Source organism: Diadema antillarum, unplaced genomic scaffold (assembly GCF_040938485.1).
Source record: "Diadema antillarum isolate AM-2024a unplaced genomic scaffold, OU_Dant_1.0 scf00000035, whole genome shotgun sequence".
Classification (NCBI taxonomy): Eukaryota; Metazoa; Echinodermata; class Echinoidea; order Diadematoida; family Diadematidae; genus Diadema; species Diadema antillarum.
In genome coordinates, this window is record NW_027270924.1 from 773,901 (window position 1) to 791,976 (window position 18,076).

Here is an 18,076-nt window from a genome sequence, read left to right on the forward strand (position 1 = left end):
GTCATAGTATGGACAGGGTGTGTTGTACAAGATATGTACAAGTGTACATGATGACAGCTAGATATACTAAGAGACAACACAAGACCATCTGACAGTTTATACTGACCCAAATTCATGAAGGTGGTGTAGACCATTTAGACCATGATTTATGTAAATTACTTCTACATAAATATGTGTGATACAATATTAAGTATGTTGACAGACATCCAAATAAACGTGCCTTGATACACGCATGTCAAAGGTATGTGTATTTCACGCCTATTTTTAGACCATGGACTGAATTTAAACCACCTTCATGAATTTGGGCTCTTGAGTTCAGTAACATTAAAAGAGCTTGTAAATGTTTATTTAGTGAATTCGGGCCCATGAGTTCAGTAACATTAAAAGAGCTTGTACATGTTTTTTTTTTTCTCTCTCTCTTTCTCTCTTCAATACTTTTTTTCAGTTCATCTTAAATAGACTCAAAGATTGAGAACGTTATTCAAATGAGTAAATATGAATGTTGTGGATAAGTTCTGTCTTTTTTTAAATGTTTCTGAGGTGTTGGAACTAACTGGTACTTTTGAGTTAGGAGGTGATTTTTGAATGTCAAAGCTGGCCAAGGAATCACTAAATCTGGCACAATTACTACTGCACAAAGCTGGATATCTGCACATTCCATGGTTGACAATTTTTACTTTCCCAACAAAAATATCTTTATCATTGTACTATAAATTTCTTGTTTTGCTATTCACCTCCATGTAGAATCTGGCTTACACAGGACAACTTACTCACAAGGCCCTAATGTCAATGTGTGCATGAATACATCAGCATTATTATTTTTTCTTTCAGAACTTACCTGCATGGAATGCAGGTCATACTCAACATCTCCAATTACAGCTCCGTACATGCATCACATTTCTACAGACCACTAGGCACTGAATATGGGACTAGGCTTATAAAACTTTTTGTAGGAATCTTCTTGTATCAGACCGTACCTAATTCCCCCAAATCTGCATTTCAAGAAGAAGTAAAATTACTCATCAAGAACAAACTTGAATCGTTTCTGCTTTCACTCACATATGTCGTACATGATGTCATATGTGGCAATCACACCTAAATGTATTTCTCGGGACACTGTGTGCACTTTCTTTTCACTCTCTCTTAAGTTACATCATTGATAAAGAAATGCTAGAGAACATTTTTAAGACTCAAGTTCAGTCACAGTTAAGACCAAAGTTATCCATAAGCACAGGAAATGATCATCTCTACCCTGTGGTCTTGGACCACCATCTTGTAGTGCCCAGATCTTCCAGACTGAGATGTCACCTTTGTGGACATCACATTCAAACATAACGCAGACTATGTAATGATATGAGACATTGACAATACAACACTAATATCTACACTACTGCGAGACATGTCGCAAGATTTAATCTCGTCTGAGTGGGAACCGCTCTTCCTTGACCCCGTCCTTTGTCAAGACGTGGAGGACGATCCCGTCTCCTGTGTAGATGTCACGCTCCGCCGCAGAGATGAAGACGTCCTTGACCAGGGCTACAGCCTTGTCCAGTGGGATGGGTTCCTTCACCCACCCTTCCTGGTTCTTACCTCCAATCTGATCAGAGGGCAAGAGAGAGACAAAAAATCCGAAAATTTCAAGATGTGTATGCAGGCGACTCCTGTTGCAACAAAGTCCTCTGGACCTGCAGTTTTCTACATTATAACAAAATTTCAATATGACCAAGGGAATTTTGCACCATAGACTGTAAATGCACAAAATTCATCTTACCTGGCAGAGTGCAAAAAATAAAATTACTTGGGGAAAAATTTCTATCTTTACAGTAGGTACATCAGAAAAAGAGACATGGTGCACTCAAAAACTTTAAAACAAGTCACCCAGTTTCACTTTTTTTCTAAAATGTTGTATCTGACTAAATTGAAGTTGAGATGAATTATAATGAAACTGAAATGATATTATATCACTGACATATACATACATTTGCACACTCATAACTTTCCTCCATCTATTCAGGTGCAGAATTAGCAGCAGCTTACAAACCGGCAACAAGCTCACACATTCATGTGTAGAGCCAAGACCATAGCTGGGAAGAATGACCAATGCATATATTAATGGAAAATAAAAAGTTAACATGCGCAATACATGTAATAAAGAGTGATTTTCTGATCACCGACCTGATTATCCAAGAGAGGCTGTAGAAGCGCACTGGATGACCCTGCAGCTCGGTAGGTCTCCCTCTCATACGACCCCACAGGATCAAAGCTGTACACACACCCCTTGCCTGGAGGATCACAACCAACAATTATTGTGATTTCACAGTGAAAAAAGCACAGGACATTGAACACATTTGAAGCATCACTTGGCAACTAATCTGTTAACAGAACTGCCTCCTTTGAAGCAAATGTTTGTGGAGCTTCTGTCAGTTGCTATGACACCCAATGAATTGTCTAAAAAGCATGACACCTTCGTGCACAGACTGATGACAAGACATGAGATGCAAGTTGATTGCCCTGCTCAAAGCCCCTAAAAAGTAGTCAAAATGAATGTCCACTTTCCTACATAGTTTTTGAAGTTTTCTAGGTTTTCTAAGATTAAGCTTTACACTCTTAAATGATATATAACTAATCAAAATTGGACCATCCTTACCCATTAAAAAAGTAATTGAAATGAGGAGGTGCAGTGTGATAGAAAAGGGAGAAAAAAAAGGAAAAAGATTAGTCACTGAAGTGTGCAATGCAGAAGTATAAATTTCCCAGTGGTCCAGAAAAACTGCTTAATATCTCTATTTCAGTTTTGTTCTAAGCCATCAAATTTTGACAGTAGGTAATGAAAGGATTACTCTTCCATGCAAGACAAACTTTACGAATTTGAGTCAGTCAACACGAGTGACATATTTTGGTTTATTACATAGAATCCTAATCTGTGACTGTTTGTGGGTTTTGAGCTGGTGGTCACATATGAACTTGACTTGATTTGATTTTTTTTTTATAAATTCAATTTTACTGCAATTCTGTAGTGAAATCAAGCATAGTGTAAAATTGCACTTAAATTGATGGAAAGCCTCTAAAAATGTTGCAACAATGACTAATGTGCAACAATGATATCCCTGGTAAGCAATGCACAGGAAATATTACACTATAAAGCACAATTAGTCAATATACCTCTCCTCACTATTAAAGATCAGGATTAAGAGGGTAAGGGTAGATAAAATGTATTTACTGTCAACCCTGCTTAAGTCGACTTCGTATAAGTTGAATCATCGACGAAGTCGATGTTTTTTTTTTCAAGTCCTCTTCTCTTTACATTCTATTGATTTTAATCCCCCATAAGTCTTAATTTTCTCTGAAGTCAAAGCTATTTCTTCAGTTCAAATGGATTTGACTTGGGCAAGGTTGACTGTATATTGCCCTCTCCTTTCTCAATGTATACTGTAAAAGTTTTAATTTTCGTGGTGTTGAAATTTGTGCACATTTCGTGCAATCAAAAACTAGCGCGAAAATAAAAGCACGGGAATATTTTTGCATGCCATATGTTCCAGTAGTTGATGTCTTTATTCCGCAGAATTAAAAACATGCGAAACTCTTCTCACCCAGCCAAGCGCGGAAAATTAGTCGCGCAAAAATATCACTTTTACAGTACTACATTACACACTCTGGGGGTTTTCCACACAAGAAGTGTAAAAAGATCACCAGGAAAAGGAAGGAATTATCTTTACAAGATATACTGGTGACATGAATCTCACCATCATCATCCAGGCCAGCCAGGATGTTGTAGGTGTAATAGGGGAAGAATCTCCTGTAGTAGAGAATTGTGGATAGCATGGCCGCAATGGCAGACGTCTTCATCTTCTTGTGGTGCTCGTGCTCATACATCTTGGAAAAAAGAAGACCGCAAAAAGAAAAGGAGGGGAAAAAAGATGAGACAGATACAAAAGAAAAAGAAGGCAAGATCATATTGCAGAAGTAGGTGGTTCACATTCCAAACCAGCGTTACTAAACATTGTGAGAGTACACACACTTTATGAAAACTTACATTCTTCTGTATTTGACCATTGACACAGTTCATTTCTCCTTCTTTCCACTTTGCAAGCTCATCTTTTGCTAGTGTTACCAATTTACCTACATACAGTGGACTTCCCTTATAACGAAGTCCTCCAGACTGGCAGTTTTCTTTCCTTATAACGGACCAAATAAACAATTATGAAAAACATAGCACAGATATTCTTGTGGTCTGAATTTTTACTTCGTTGTAACTGGAATTTTGTTATACCTGTATTTGTTATAACAGTAGTGCACAGTATTTATGCTCAAACTTTGTACGTTAATATTTACAAAATTCTGATATTCTGTATATTCCAGTATGTCTAACTCAAGAGACAATGGTTTTACCAGCATACAAGGGGCACATATTGCATAATACAAAAACTGTTTGCCCTTTTTGAGTAATACTGAGAACTACACGTCTTACAGACCTTAAAAACAATTAATGCTCTTCTGTACTGAACATCAATTTCTTCTATAAAAAAAGAAAGAAAACAAACAAAACAAGTATCGTCCATTTACCTTCAGCCTTGCACCAAGGACTTTTGTCAATGTCAAAACATCTCCATGAAAACCTGCACAGCCAAGCACTGTTGCATCAGTTCTGTAGTAAGAAAAACACATTTCACATGTCACTACTTAAAATATCTCAATATCACTTAACTTGATGAGTGTAATTTGTACGTACATTGAAATGACCATACACTTAATCGAGAAAGAAACAAACCAATAGTCTTTGCAGCAGACTCTTGATTTTCCTTGACATGGAAATTTCGAGCAGTATTTACTCAATATGTTATCACTGCACACATCTCTGCAACTCAGCAACTATGCAGTTTCAAATCATATTTTCTGGATAGAGACACTCTTTCTCATAAAATGCAGAGTTTCCAAACCAAAGCATGTCCAAGCATTCCTCTTCCTCTAGGCATGTATCATATTCACCAACAACTATGTAGTTATTCATACCAAGGAGGTACCTCCTTGTTCATACTGTACGTTGTTTCTTCAGCATGAATCTCACATTTTCAATATTTCCCTTGAAAGTTACAAATCGCATTTCCTTTGTCATCCCTGAGAAAACAATGGCAAGATCAGAAGGAATAATTAGGCTTTGAAATCTTGAAACTTACAGTTGGTACGTCTTTGGGCTGTCTCGTGTGTGTATTGCAAAGCCTTCACTAAGTCTGGTGTCGGATGCAATGATGGCATAGTCTTCTCCTGCCATGGCTAAAAGAGTCCTGGAGGATGATAAATTCATACATTAATAACCGTTTGGTCTTCACTCAGCCATACACATACATGTACAGTCACAATATTGCAATGAAGTTTGATCAAGCCATGTCGGTTACAAGCAATTGTGGCAAATCCTCATGTAGAGGAATAATGTTTATATGAGAAATGAAAATGAAAAAATGAGAACTGCACAATTTGTTCAAAAAATTCAACTCGTGACACTCTCCAGTAAACTCTGTAGTAAGCTCGGTAAAAAGGTAAATAATTATTACTGTTGTTGTTATTATTATTTTATTATGTGCAGTTTATGGTCTTCAGAAAATGTACTTTAAAATTTGTGAGGTACACTCTAACAGAGACTCCAACTCTCCCGTTTTCGACGGGAGATCTCCCGCCGAAAGCCTATTTTTGCACAATCTCCCGTTCTCCCGTTTGAGATTTGATTTCTCCCGCCCTGGCTCTGTGTCTCCCGGTGGAAAGGATTTCTTACTTATTTCCATCGTATGTTGAAAAAATAAGCCTTAGATAGCACCAGAGAACATCTAGAATCCTAGGAACTTCGCGCTTTGCACACATAAACTTGGAGTCTCCCGTTTGCTAGGGGTTTCGGGCGGGAGAATCTCCAGATCAGCAGGTGCTTGGGGTTGGAGTCTCTGCTCTAAGAGTACAAAGGGTATGTACCATCTATCAAACCTGACTAAAAGTAAACATCACCTGATTACAAAAGAAAGCATGTGTTGTTTTTTAGTTAGGTCGAATAATGCTCCGGATTGAAGGGTTAGTTACAATTGCTCTACATTTACAGCTGTACGTGGAGAGCAGTGTGCTACCGAATTTATTATCCAACACTGGAAGCCGGATGCTTTGGTCAGTTTGCTCACATCGAGGGTACATCAGGCTTGGCAACCACTGTCAAGATTTCCTTGTATGCATCCTATGCCAAAGTTTTATATTTTCAGTGATGAAAAAAAAAAAAGTGTGCAAATGCATAGTGAACTTTATGCAGTTTTAAGCCATTTTTTAATTTTTTTTTTTAGTTTTAGCCACACGCAGTCATACTACACAAAATTATGCAGTTTTACGAGAAGACAGAAACCTTCCCAAGTGCACGCAGGGAGTTTCGCTGTTAACTTCTCCAGAAGTTTTAGGTCACACTGCCCAAGCGACGAAAAATACCAGGTAGTGAAACTACGCCTAGTTTCCCGTAGTGAAACTACGCCTAGTTTCCCGTAGTGTGACCATGCCTAGATGCTACATTAAAGATGGCACAAGTATAATTAATTAATCAAACGGGTAGAAGTAAAAATCTATCACCCCTAGAAAAGCACTAGGGATGCACAGACCTCTGCCAAGTACATGTAGCTAATTTTGACCCATTCACACACGCTGAAAATCACCCTTTTTCTTTTCAATGATAGAGAATTTGTGTAGAAGCCTTTTTACTAATGTCTCAGCATCCACTTTGAACAGCTTTGTACTGTGCCTTTAGCATGTGCTGAAGTAAACACAGCTTGAACTCCCTCGTTGGCCCTATGGCCAGTATGTCAATGATAGAAAATCCTTTCATTTTTTTTTTTTTTAATTGCTGTATCAAGACAGTGATTTGGATCACCATTAATCATTTGCTCCTTGTGTCATACAGTATACAAGTGAATCAACTTTTCCTGTGAGTTTCATCCAAATGCCGTAACATTTTGAGTTGTAGAAGTCTGTTTGCAAACAGACAGATGGACAAATGTGGTAAAAACATAATCTCCCCTGCAGAGGTATAAAATTAAGATGAATTGTCAGCTGCAGCAATGAAGGTGGGATATTGCTATCCGAGGAGAAACAAAACCATCAGCTGATTTAAATAATTTTCAGATAAAGTTTTGCATCACCTGTCAGCCTGCACAGAGTGGATAACTTGTGTCCCAATAGAGTAATTCTAATAAATATAATTAGAACTAGACTTCTACAGAGCCTACACTATTGAATTAATCTTTGTAGACATCTAAGGTAATAGTCTAGTTTAATCAACAAATGAAACTGCCCCTGCCACATATAGGCACCTTGTCGCAAACAGGGATGATTTACTGTTCTGTTAGACCCAAGGCCGAAGTATGTTTCTGGAGTAATTTCAATTAGGATCTATTCCCGCTTTTGATAGGGTGCCAATTTGTGGCAGGGGCAGCAGTTTCCATCGATAAAACAGAGCTAATAAAGTCCAAGAGCATCATCATGTGTGCTTACACAGTATTTCAGTCCCAACGACTTTCAAATAAAAGTGGGGGTGTTTGGCCGTTTTGGGAGTTAAACTTACTTGCAAGTGTTACTGTTAATTTAGTGTTATGCAAAGTGATACTCTCGCACCCCCCTCCCCCCCCCCCCCCCCCCCCCCCCCTCCCACCTGATTGGGCCTTGTGCCCTTATATGCAACAATCCCTGCCACACATCACTTTGCACTTGCAGATCATGAGATTGTCTCCACATGACAAATGCTTTAATAACATTATTTTCTTCTTCCTTCCTATTCTTCTTGAAATCTGAATGAAGTCCATCTCCTAGGCTAGCGGTTGTTAGACCCGTCTATGGAGTCCTGGTGAGTGGTGTAACAGTTAAGTTAACGTTTAGGTAAAATTTAGAATCTAAAATTTAAATTTAGGCCTAGATCTACTGATTGTTTATTGTTACTAGATCTAGAAACAATAGGGCCTTGTTAGTATTAGTAATACTGGCACGTAATACTAACGTTAAATCAATGTTAGTTAGGCTCAGTGACAGTGTGGTGCATGCAGTGCGATATCAAAATATCTAATGACAATAATGATGTGCTACAAAAAAAAAACAATTAAATCAAATACCAGTAATTACTAGATCTAATTTACTGGGGCGCAAGACTGGTGGCAAGTGGTGCTAACGTTAGTCGTTATGGGGGGGGGGGGGGGGGGGGGGGAATCTTCTCTTTTTTGGGAGGAGCTGGATTTGCTGGACCTCATCTGCGCTGAGGATGGACAATTGACCATTTCTTGGGTAGCGCGTTTCAGAAGCAGATGGAGTGTTAGATCAAGTCTACAGGAAATAAAAAAAGAATTCTGTTAGACGAGAGTCCTAGCAAAACCAAGTGGGAATGGTAACAAGTGTAGGACCCTAAAACTTACCGAGATCTAGACCCTAGATACATGTATAGAGCTAGACCCTAGATCAGTTCGGGAAACCCACTCACAAGGGGGGGCCCCTCCTTATAAGTAACCTTTCCCCCTTATAAGTAACCCCGTCCCCCTTCTAAGTAACCCCCGGGGCACCCCGTATAAGGAGTCTCCACGCTTTTTTGCAATGCAACGCGAAAATGAAAGGACTGCGGCAATTCGCTTGATTATGTCCATAAAGCTTCACAACTTTCCTAGTTACTCACGAAATTTGAGCAAAATCGGTTTGAGGCATCATATCTAAAATCATGGATTTAAATGCGATGTCAAACGACCCATGCGAATGCTGAAATGCGAGCGATTACTGGCGTGAGTGTCGCCAGGAGCGGCGGCGCGGCAATGCTTGAGTGCAGACGTGGCGACTGAGTACAAAAGTCTCGTCCGTACTCAGTTGCCACGTCTGCACTCAAGCATTGCCGCGCCGCCGCGCCTGGCGACACTCACGCCAGTAATCGCTCGCATTTCAGCATTCGCATGGGTCGTTTGACACCGCATTTAAATCCATGATTTTAGATATGATGCCTCGAACCGATTTTGCTCAAATTTCGTGAGTAACTAGGAAACTTGTGAAGCTTTATGGACATAATCAAGCGAATTGCCGCAGTCCTTTCATTTTCGCGTTGCATTGCAAAAAAGCGTGGAGACTCCTTATACGGGGTGCCCCGGGGGTTACTTATAAGGGGGACGGGGTTACTTAAAAGGGGGACGGGTTGCTTATAAGGAGGGGCCCCCCTTGTGAGTAGGTTTCCCGAACTGAGATACATGTATAGAGCGCCTAGCCAGGTATCCTATTATCGAACACGTACATTTTCAATGGAAGCCCGTTAAACAACGCGCGCATCCATTGCACTATGTACGCAATGTTGCTCACAAGGGAGGCCCAGAGCTACCAAGTCTCACGCATTCTGCGTGAGACTCAAGCATTTAGGGGCCATCTCACGATCTCACGCATGACACCCATTTTTCACACGCATCGGGCGAAGTCTGCAACTTGGGCCTATTATAATGAGCATACCTCAAAAGATTTAAGTGATAGTTGCAATTTTTGAAGGTATATTTCCCTTTTGTCTTTCAAAATAAGTAAAAAATAGTCACTTAAGTATGCACCTGATCGCACCATTAAGAGCTCAAAATTGAAAAAGCTCCCTACCGTGGGAGGCCACGGGGGGAAAAACAACCCCTCCCACACCCTCGCTCGCGCGCACATTCGCATGCCGAGATGCCGAGTCATGAAAATCTCACTCATAAAATCTTTTTGAACTTGGCATCCCTGGAGGCCGGTGCAGAAAATTGCTAAACTGTAGCAAAAAACGTCAAGTATACAGACATTACAGTAACGTTACAAATTTTAGTAATAATCGCTGAAATGTTGATGTTTGTTATTCTGCATTAATAACATTGACCGAAAATGCAATGCCTAAATTTCCCCATACAGAGGGGGCATGTTCGGTAAATACAATACGATTTGCGTCGGTAAAAAGACACGGTTTTTGTGGAAGGGTTATTTGAAATGTTAAATGATTTTGTTACGTGCGTGGCTTACTGTTAGTGTTAGGCCTAACGTTAATGTTACAGCTAAATTTATCAGAATTTTAACTATCTTCCAGGAGATCTTTAGCTAAATTGAAGCATAATGTTGCGCGTCTGGAGAAATAAAATAAAAATCGTTCGGTAATAGGATACACCTCCATACCGTAGTCTACGTTAATCATGAAAACTCTAAATTTATTCACATGACCGAGAACACCCGCCGTCTTACCCTCCATTGAAAGAATATGGATTGAAGCGTTGATGTTCCACTGGATGATAACTCGGAACCTCTTGGTAGCCGTGAGGTATGCTCTGCATTTTGAGTTTAAGGTTGGTTTTAGGAGAACAAAACGACGAAATAAACTACGTAAAACCGAGCATTCAATCGGTAATGTGCATGCCAGACAATGTTGTTCACACAACTGGTGTTCGTGATTCTCTCGCTCTATTTTCGCCAGTCACTGCTAGTGCTGGCTCTAGCTAGCGAGCCGATGGAGCAATGATTCATTACTGACGCAGATGGCGCTGTTTCAAAAGATCCCTGCTGTACATGCTGTACACCATCCGCTGCTCAGCAGTGCTCACACACTGCGGTGTACTGCTACTGCAGATCACATGGACAACAGACCCCAGTCGATTATTTATTCCTCTGTTCTACTTATCTACTGGTTTCTTTGAAATAAAGAAGAAATAAAAACAAAGCAAACAAATAAACAGAACAAACTATGAGATTAAAAAAAAAACGAGGGGACAAAAATATGGAAGTATTCACTGCAGACCAGTGGTGTATCTAGGGGGGGGGGGGGGGGGGGGCAAGGGGGGCACGTGCCCCGGGCGCCACTCCTTGAGGGCGCAAAAAACGAAAAAAAAAAGCGAAGAAAAGAAGAAAAAAAACGAAGAAGAAGAAGAAGAAAAGAAAAAAAAGAAGAAGAAGAAAAAAAAAAAAAAAAAAACTCGTCCGGAAAGGGGGAGGGAGGGAGAATGGGGGGGGGGGGGGGGGGGCAGAAAACCAAATCAAACAAGATAAAAACAAAACATGATGATGACGCGGACAAAATGACAATGTTTATTGTGTTCACACAACAATTCCATGTACCGTAAGCTGAAATACAAAAATTTTCGGCGCGCTCGCTACGCCTGCTCGCCAAATATATATAAAAAGAAGGTAAGAACAAAACTTGATGATGACGCGGACAAAATGACAATGTCTACTGTGTTCACACATGTCATTTAATATTTAGCAGGCAAAATGTTTCACTGAGCAGCGGCTGCAATTTCTTTCGTTCTGAAGCGATCGCCAATTGGATCAAAAGGCGCCAACGGTTTCGAACATACGGGGGGGGGGGCGCAAAAAAACCCCAAATCAAACAAGATAAGAACAAAACGCAATGATGACGCGGAAATATACAAATTTCGGCTCACTCGCTCGTACTAATTTAGAGTATTTTTTCAAGTCCTCAGTTTGGTGGTATAAATCGTTATCTATAAGGCCGTCACTATATCTTGATTAGAATTGTAAGATTTAATAAGCAAAAAATGACAAGAGTTCCATGTTTAGTAAGCTGAAATATAAAAATTTTCGGCTCGCTCGCTGCGCTCACTCGCCAAAATTTATCAAAAAAAGGAAGAAGAAGATAAGACCAAAACGTGACGACGCGGACAAAGTGACAATGTCTATTGTGTTCACACATGTCATTTGATATTTAGCAGGCAAAATGTTTCACTGAGCAGCGGCTGCAATTTCTTTCGTTCTGAAGCGATCGCCGATTGGATCAAAAGAGGACGCCAACGGTTTCGAACATACGGGGGGGGGGGGGCGCAAAAAAAAATCAAAAAAGATAAGAACAAAACGTAATGATGACGCGGAAATATACAAATTTCGGCTTCAGTTTGTTGGTATAAATCGTTATCTATAAGGTCGTCACTATATCTTGATTAGAATTGTAAGATTTAATAAGCAAAAAATGACAAAAATTCCATGTTTTGTAAGGTGAAATACAAAAATTTTCGGCTCGCTCGCTGCGCTCGCTCGCCAAAATTTATATATATATATATATATATATATATATATATGTATAAAGAGAGATAAGAACAAAACGTGATGATGACGCAGAACTATATATACAAATTTCGGCTCACTCGCGCGCACTAATTTATCGAGTATTTTTTTAAAGTCCTCAGTATAAATCGTTATCTATACATATATAAGGCCGTCACTATATCTTGATTAGAATTGTAAGATTTGATAAGCAAAAAATGGCAAGAATTCCATGTTTTGTAAGTTGAAATACAAAAATTTTCGGCTCGCTCGCTGCGCTCGCTCGCCAAAATTTATCAAAATTCGCTACATTTAAATTACCCTCAAAAGACCCCTTTTAAGTGCTTGAAAAAAGCATATCATGTAGACTTTGTTTAAAGTCCCTACCAGGATGGGGTTGGGGTTGAACACTTTTTCAGAAATTAGGGGCGCAATTTTCGCGCTTGCCCCGGGCGCCGTTTCCCCTAGATACGCCACTGCTGCAGACACTAGAAAAGAAAGCCCTTCTCACCCCCATGAACGGAACGGTTTAAATCTCACATTTGGACTGTTCATCATCATCATCATCATCATCATCTGTACGGGAGTGTAGGTAGGTCCTGTCAAGTCTCCCGGTCGTCATCGCTTGGTAGCACCATTAACAGTCTACATCAAGCGTGGGCGTTAATGTCAGACAAAATCATTTCAAAATGTGTCGAAACGGTGTTTGAAAGAATCTATATTTCTAGTGTATGTCACAAGTGACTTATAGGCAAACCGTTCCATGAGGCTGTCTGAAAATGACGCTGGTTTCCATTCATAAAAATCCCTTTATTCAATTACATTCTTTTTGGGTTTAAATGATTTCAGACAACACGATGTCAGCAGGGATGCCAAGTTAAAAAAAAAAAAATTATGAGTGCGATTTTCATGACTCGGCATCTCGGCATGCAAATGTGCGCGCGAGCGAGGTTTTGGGAAAGGTTTTTCCCCCTGTGGCCTCCCACGGTAGGGAGCTTTTTCAATTTTTAGCTCTTTGTTGCGATCAGGTGCATATTTGAGTGATAATTTTTTGTTTTTGAAAGACAAAAGGGAAATATACCTTCAATTGCAACTATCACTTTAATCTTTTGAGGTATGCTCATTATTATAGGCCCAAGTTGCAGACTTCGCCCGATGCGTGAGAAAAATGGGTGCCATGCGTGAGATCGTGAGATGGCCCCTAAATGCTTGAGTCTCATGCAGAATGCGTGAGACTTGGTAACTCTGGATGTGTTGGCACGTTTAGTCTCCATCCAAGGTGTTGCAAGTTGCGACTGGGGTATTTAGACAGATAAATAGATTCGAGCATTAAATTCACTGAACGTGAAAAAAAAAATAATTGAATTCGTAAAAAGCTAGAAAAACAATTAAACGCAGCTCCATTTAGCAGTGCCAATGTGAAACGTGTCAGTATTCATTGTAGACATAATATTTATAGGTTGTTTTTTTTTTTAATTCATGACTAAACAGTAAACAAGAGAGATGTTCCATGACCTTCATCGTCTAAGCACCAGCTGCATGCTGCGTCCCGTGGCTGGGCAAAAGGTGCAGACTGCATGGGTCGTGGTGATATAGCAGGGAGGTGAAGATCCACCTCCCTGGTGATAGTTATTATAATTTATAATAATAACATTATTCCTATAAGTATTATCATGCAAGAGTAGTATAGGTGTACGTATAGCGTCATAAAAATATGATTCATATTTCTATTGTTCTAGAACAAAAGAAATATGAAAAGACAAAAGAATTATGAATTATGAAATATGGATTATGATATGATTTATGATAAAAAGATGGATTATGATATGATTTATGATAAAAATATGGATTATGATATGATTTATGATAAAAAGATGGATTATGATATGAATTATGATAAATCGATGAATTATGATAATAGATATGAATTATGGATATTTGCATAACAATAGAAATAGGAAAGAACAAAAGAATGTATGAAATATGAAAAATGAAAGATGAATATTCATGAGATATGAATTATAGATATGAACGATGAATGATGATTATGAAATATGAATATTTATGGATCGATATGAAATATGAAGAATGAATTATGAAAAATATGCTATTGTTTTAAGAATCCGCGTCATTGTTTCATCATATTCTTTTGTTCTCACATCGAGAGATATTTTCGAAGGCAATGGTCGAAATGGTCATAATGACGATTGCAATCGTATTCATGACATTTGTTTGTTTGATGACGTCACTCCGACAAGTTCGGACCTGTCCTCTGACCGACGCTCGCCCGATCGAAAACAAAAGAACTTTAAAAAACAAAGAAATACATAAAAATGGGGGCGTGTCCTCTGACCGACGCTTGCGCAATGCTTGCGCAATCGAAGACAAAAGTCAGGGCGTGTCCACTGACCAACGCTCGGGGACTTAAAGACAAAAGACTGGAAAAACAAAGAAATACATAAGACTGGACCTCAAGTTCACGATAAGTTCGGACTTGTCCTCAGACCGACGCTCGCACACTCAAAGACAAAAGACTAGAAAAACAAAGAAATACATAAGACTGGACCTCAAGTTCACGATAAGTTCGGACTTGTCCTCTGACCCACGCTTGTACGCGAGCGAAGACAAAAGAATTTTTAAATAAAGAAATACATAAACTGGACCTGGAGCCAGTGACGGGTTCGGACTCGTCCTGCATAAAACAATAGATGTCTCATACATATTCAAAGAGATGGTGGCGTCCTTTGCAAAGCAAAAGAATAAAAACTCGAAGAACATGCGAGAGGGACACATTTCAATTTGAAACCTTCCGAGAGCATCACATGTTACAGAATGTCTCAGCCGAATATCGCCAACACCTGGTGTCCCGAAATGCAGAGGACGGTGGAGAAGGTGGACTTGCTGATGTTGACGGAGTATCTAACTCTCATCGAAGTCTTGAAACGGGTGCAAAACGTGCCAGATTCTCCAATAGACGGTACTCCCGAAGATCCACAGCGCAAAGTGTTCCAGGCGGTTCATCATTTGGACCCAATGACTGTGGAGAGAGTGTACCCTTACGTTGGCAGGGTGCTCTGGATGAGACCAGATCTCGTCGAGTGCGGTTTTTTCCTGGAGTACATCAAATTTATTCTGAGGGGAGAGACTCAACAGCAGCTGGAACAAAGAAGAGTCAACATAGGGAGACACGTGGAGGGGATAGAGGCCGCTGTGAGAGTGGTCTACAGGGCCTTGGGGCTCGAGACCGGCCTGCCCGACATTGTCTTGACGGACCCTCAGTGGAACGTGCTTTAGACGAACGACTGCTATTAACGGTGATAAAGGACACATTTCCTTCCGACTTTCACGCCGTAGACACCGAGACAATCTTACGCGCATGTCGGACAATTGCAAGCGAGGAACAATTTTCCCGTGTGCGACGAATCAAGCTTCGAGGCAATGAGAGGTTCGACGATTGTATAGAGGCCCTGCTCAAAAATTGTATAGAGAACCCCAATCATCCCAACAAGTACAAACGTTCGCTGATGGCTCTATGCTATTTTGTCAACATCTACCAATATGCCTGCATACCGGACGAGCGGAAAGAGGAATTTCGCGCGCAATTCGTGGAAGGACTCAAACGCTACAAAGTGCGCTGGTCGGAACACGCTCCGAAAATGACTGTTGGACTAATGTCGCGATACGTTTTACATTTTTGTCTGTATATGTTGTATAATGTATGGAATGTAGATGTTAATAGAATGTGAATTGATTCAAGCAACGAAATTCGCTGCACTGTGTGTATGCGTGTACAATAAATGATGCGTTTCATTTTCAAATGATTTTTTTTACTCGTTACCTTGTCTATCATTGATGCCTTTTATGTCATTGCAACGTGAAAGGAATGCCATTTCTGATGTTTGCTTCTGCAGTGTGTGGTTGCTGAGACGAATAATGTCTAATTCATTTGAGAGAGCGTTAGAGGAAATCTATTACGATCCTCAACATCCAGCTAGTTTCGGTGGTGTCAGTAAGTTGTGGAATGCGGTGAGAGAGGTGGAAACTGAAAAAGCGAGCTTGCAGGGTGTCAGAGACTGGTTAACGAAACAAGATGCGTATACAATGCACGCACCGGCGAGAAAGACATTTAAGAGAAATGTTGTGAAAGTGAGAGGAATCGACGAAATCTGGGAGGCTGATCTTGTAGATGTTCAAAATTTGAAAAGGTTTAATAATGGTTATCGCTACATACTGACGTGTATAGATGTACTGTCGAAATATGCTTGGGTGGTTCCTTTAAAAAACAAAAAATCAAAAGACATTGTCGGGGCATTCGAAAGCATCTTGAAAGAGGGCCGAGTGCCTGTAATGCTACATACAGACAAAGGTTCGGAATTCACAAACAGACATTTTCAGAAATATATCATAATAGCCAGTTTCACGACGGCATTGGCGCGACTGAAATTGTATTCTGTCTTGCAGAGGCTGAACGATAGGGTCTTGTATTACGACACTGATAGTGTAGTCTTTAGAACAGACCCAACAGTACAACATCACGACCCCAAAACCGGCGATTTCGTTGGTGACTTGACGGATGAACTTGGTGAAGGCGAGTTCATTCAAACCTGGCTTTGCGGTGGTCCTAAGAACTATAGTTATCGCACCAACAAAGGCAACACCGTGTGTAAGGTGCGTGGATTTACCTTGAACGAGGCAAACTCCCTCGTTATAAACCATGACTCTATGCGCGAATTGATACAAGGTGAACCGGGATGTCTGAAGACTATTGTGGAAAATAGAATTCTCAGAGACGTAAAAAGCAAGTCCGTGTACACTTCCGAGAGAAAAAAAGACTACAGGGTAGTCTTCACGAAACGAGTTAGATTACCAGGTGGCACGACACTGCCCTATGGACACGCGGACATTCCTCGCTTATAAAGACCTCAATGTGTCTAATTGCCAATCATTCGCTGTTTATACATTGTCGCAGAAGGTGGTACTTTCTCATCAGCTCTGTACCTACCGCTGGCATTGTCGTTGCTAGGAAATCATGGATAAGTCGCGCGCATCATATATGTCCACAGTGCTCAGAAATGTACTGAAAAGTACCAATGCTGGTACAAATGTATTTTGTTTGGCGCTTTTTGTATTTCTCTTCTTTCTATTGTTTTATCTCGAGTCTTTGCTCACTAGAGATGCCCATTTGTCAAATGGAACGGATGGGTTTGATTTTTCCTTAAATAAAACTGACGTTATCACCGATGTCAGTTCTTTCGCGGGCGCTTGATTGCAGCGCATTATACCGTTATGTTGCTCTTGAATATGCCGCGTAGTTTTAACAGTTTGCTTCATATCGTCGTCTTATTCTTTTAAGAAACTTAACTGAACCCACATCTCACGTATGATAGAGTATTCCGTTCACTTGCTTCGTTTGACATTTGCTCTAATTTCATTTACAGAACTTAATATCTTATTGTGTTATTCATATAGCTATATTTGTACTATTTAATGCCGTCAATTACAATGGATGCCCGACTCAAACATAGTTTTTCATGTATGGTGGTCGGACCGAGTTTTTCAGGGAAAACCGAATTCGTGAAAAGATTACTGAAAAATGCCTCGGAAATGATCGATCAACCTCCTCGCAAAATTATATGGTTTTACGGGGAGTATCAACCGTGTTACGCGGCAATGACACGATCCTTTCCGAATATTGAATTTCATGAAAATTTACCGGCAGATTTCAATGATTTGACCGACCCCTCCCGACCAGTGTTATTTGTCATCGATGATTTAATGGATGTGGCTGGTGATGACAAGAGAGTAGCCGCCTTGTTTACTAAAGGTTGTCATCATAGAAACGCGAGCGTTATTTATATCACTCAAAATCTCTTTCATCGTGGAAAGGAGTCTAGGACTATTTCATTAAACACGCAGTACTACGCTTTATTCAAAAATTGTAGAGACAAACAACAAATTGCTTGTTTAGCTAAACAGATGTATCCCTCGAAAACAAAGTTTTTTCAAGAGGCATTTATGGACGCCACAGCCGATAAATGGGGTT

At 40.1% G+C, this 18,076-nt stretch overlaps 1 protein-coding gene across 1 annotated transcript; it reads right to left on the bottom strand.

The window, feature by feature from the left end:
- Positions 1-873: 873 nt before the first annotated feature.
- LOC139743781 (proteasome subunit beta type-1-B-like) lies at positions 874-10,319 on the bottom strand. The gene is made up of 6 exons (XM_071654238.1): positions 10,225-10,319; positions 5,175-5,282; positions 4,564-4,645; positions 3,744-3,873; positions 2,176-2,282; positions 874-1,597 (listed from the first exon to the last, which is right to left on the bottom strand). The coding sequence occupies exons 1-6, from the start codon at positions 10,311-10,313 to the stop codon at positions 1,412-1,414; spliced, it is 702 nt and encodes a 233-aa protein (XP_071510339.1). The 5' UTR covers positions 10,314-10,319; the 3' UTR covers positions 874-1,411.
- Between the last annotated feature and the right edge of the window lie 7,757 nt (positions 10,320-18,076).

Coding starts and splice junctions, on each gene's coding strand:
- LOC139743781 (XM_071654238.1), bottom strand. CDS start 10,313: ATGCAGAGCATACCTCACGGCTACCAAGAGGTTCCGAGTTATCATCCA. Junction 4,646..5,174: donor AGCCCAAAGACGTACCAACT/GTAAGTTTCAAG, acceptor TTCTTACTACAG/AACTGATGCAACAGTGCTTG. Junction 3,874..4,563: donor TCCTTGGTGCAAGGCTGAAG/GTAAATGGACGA, acceptor CTTTTTTCCAAG/ATGTATGAGCACGAGCACCA.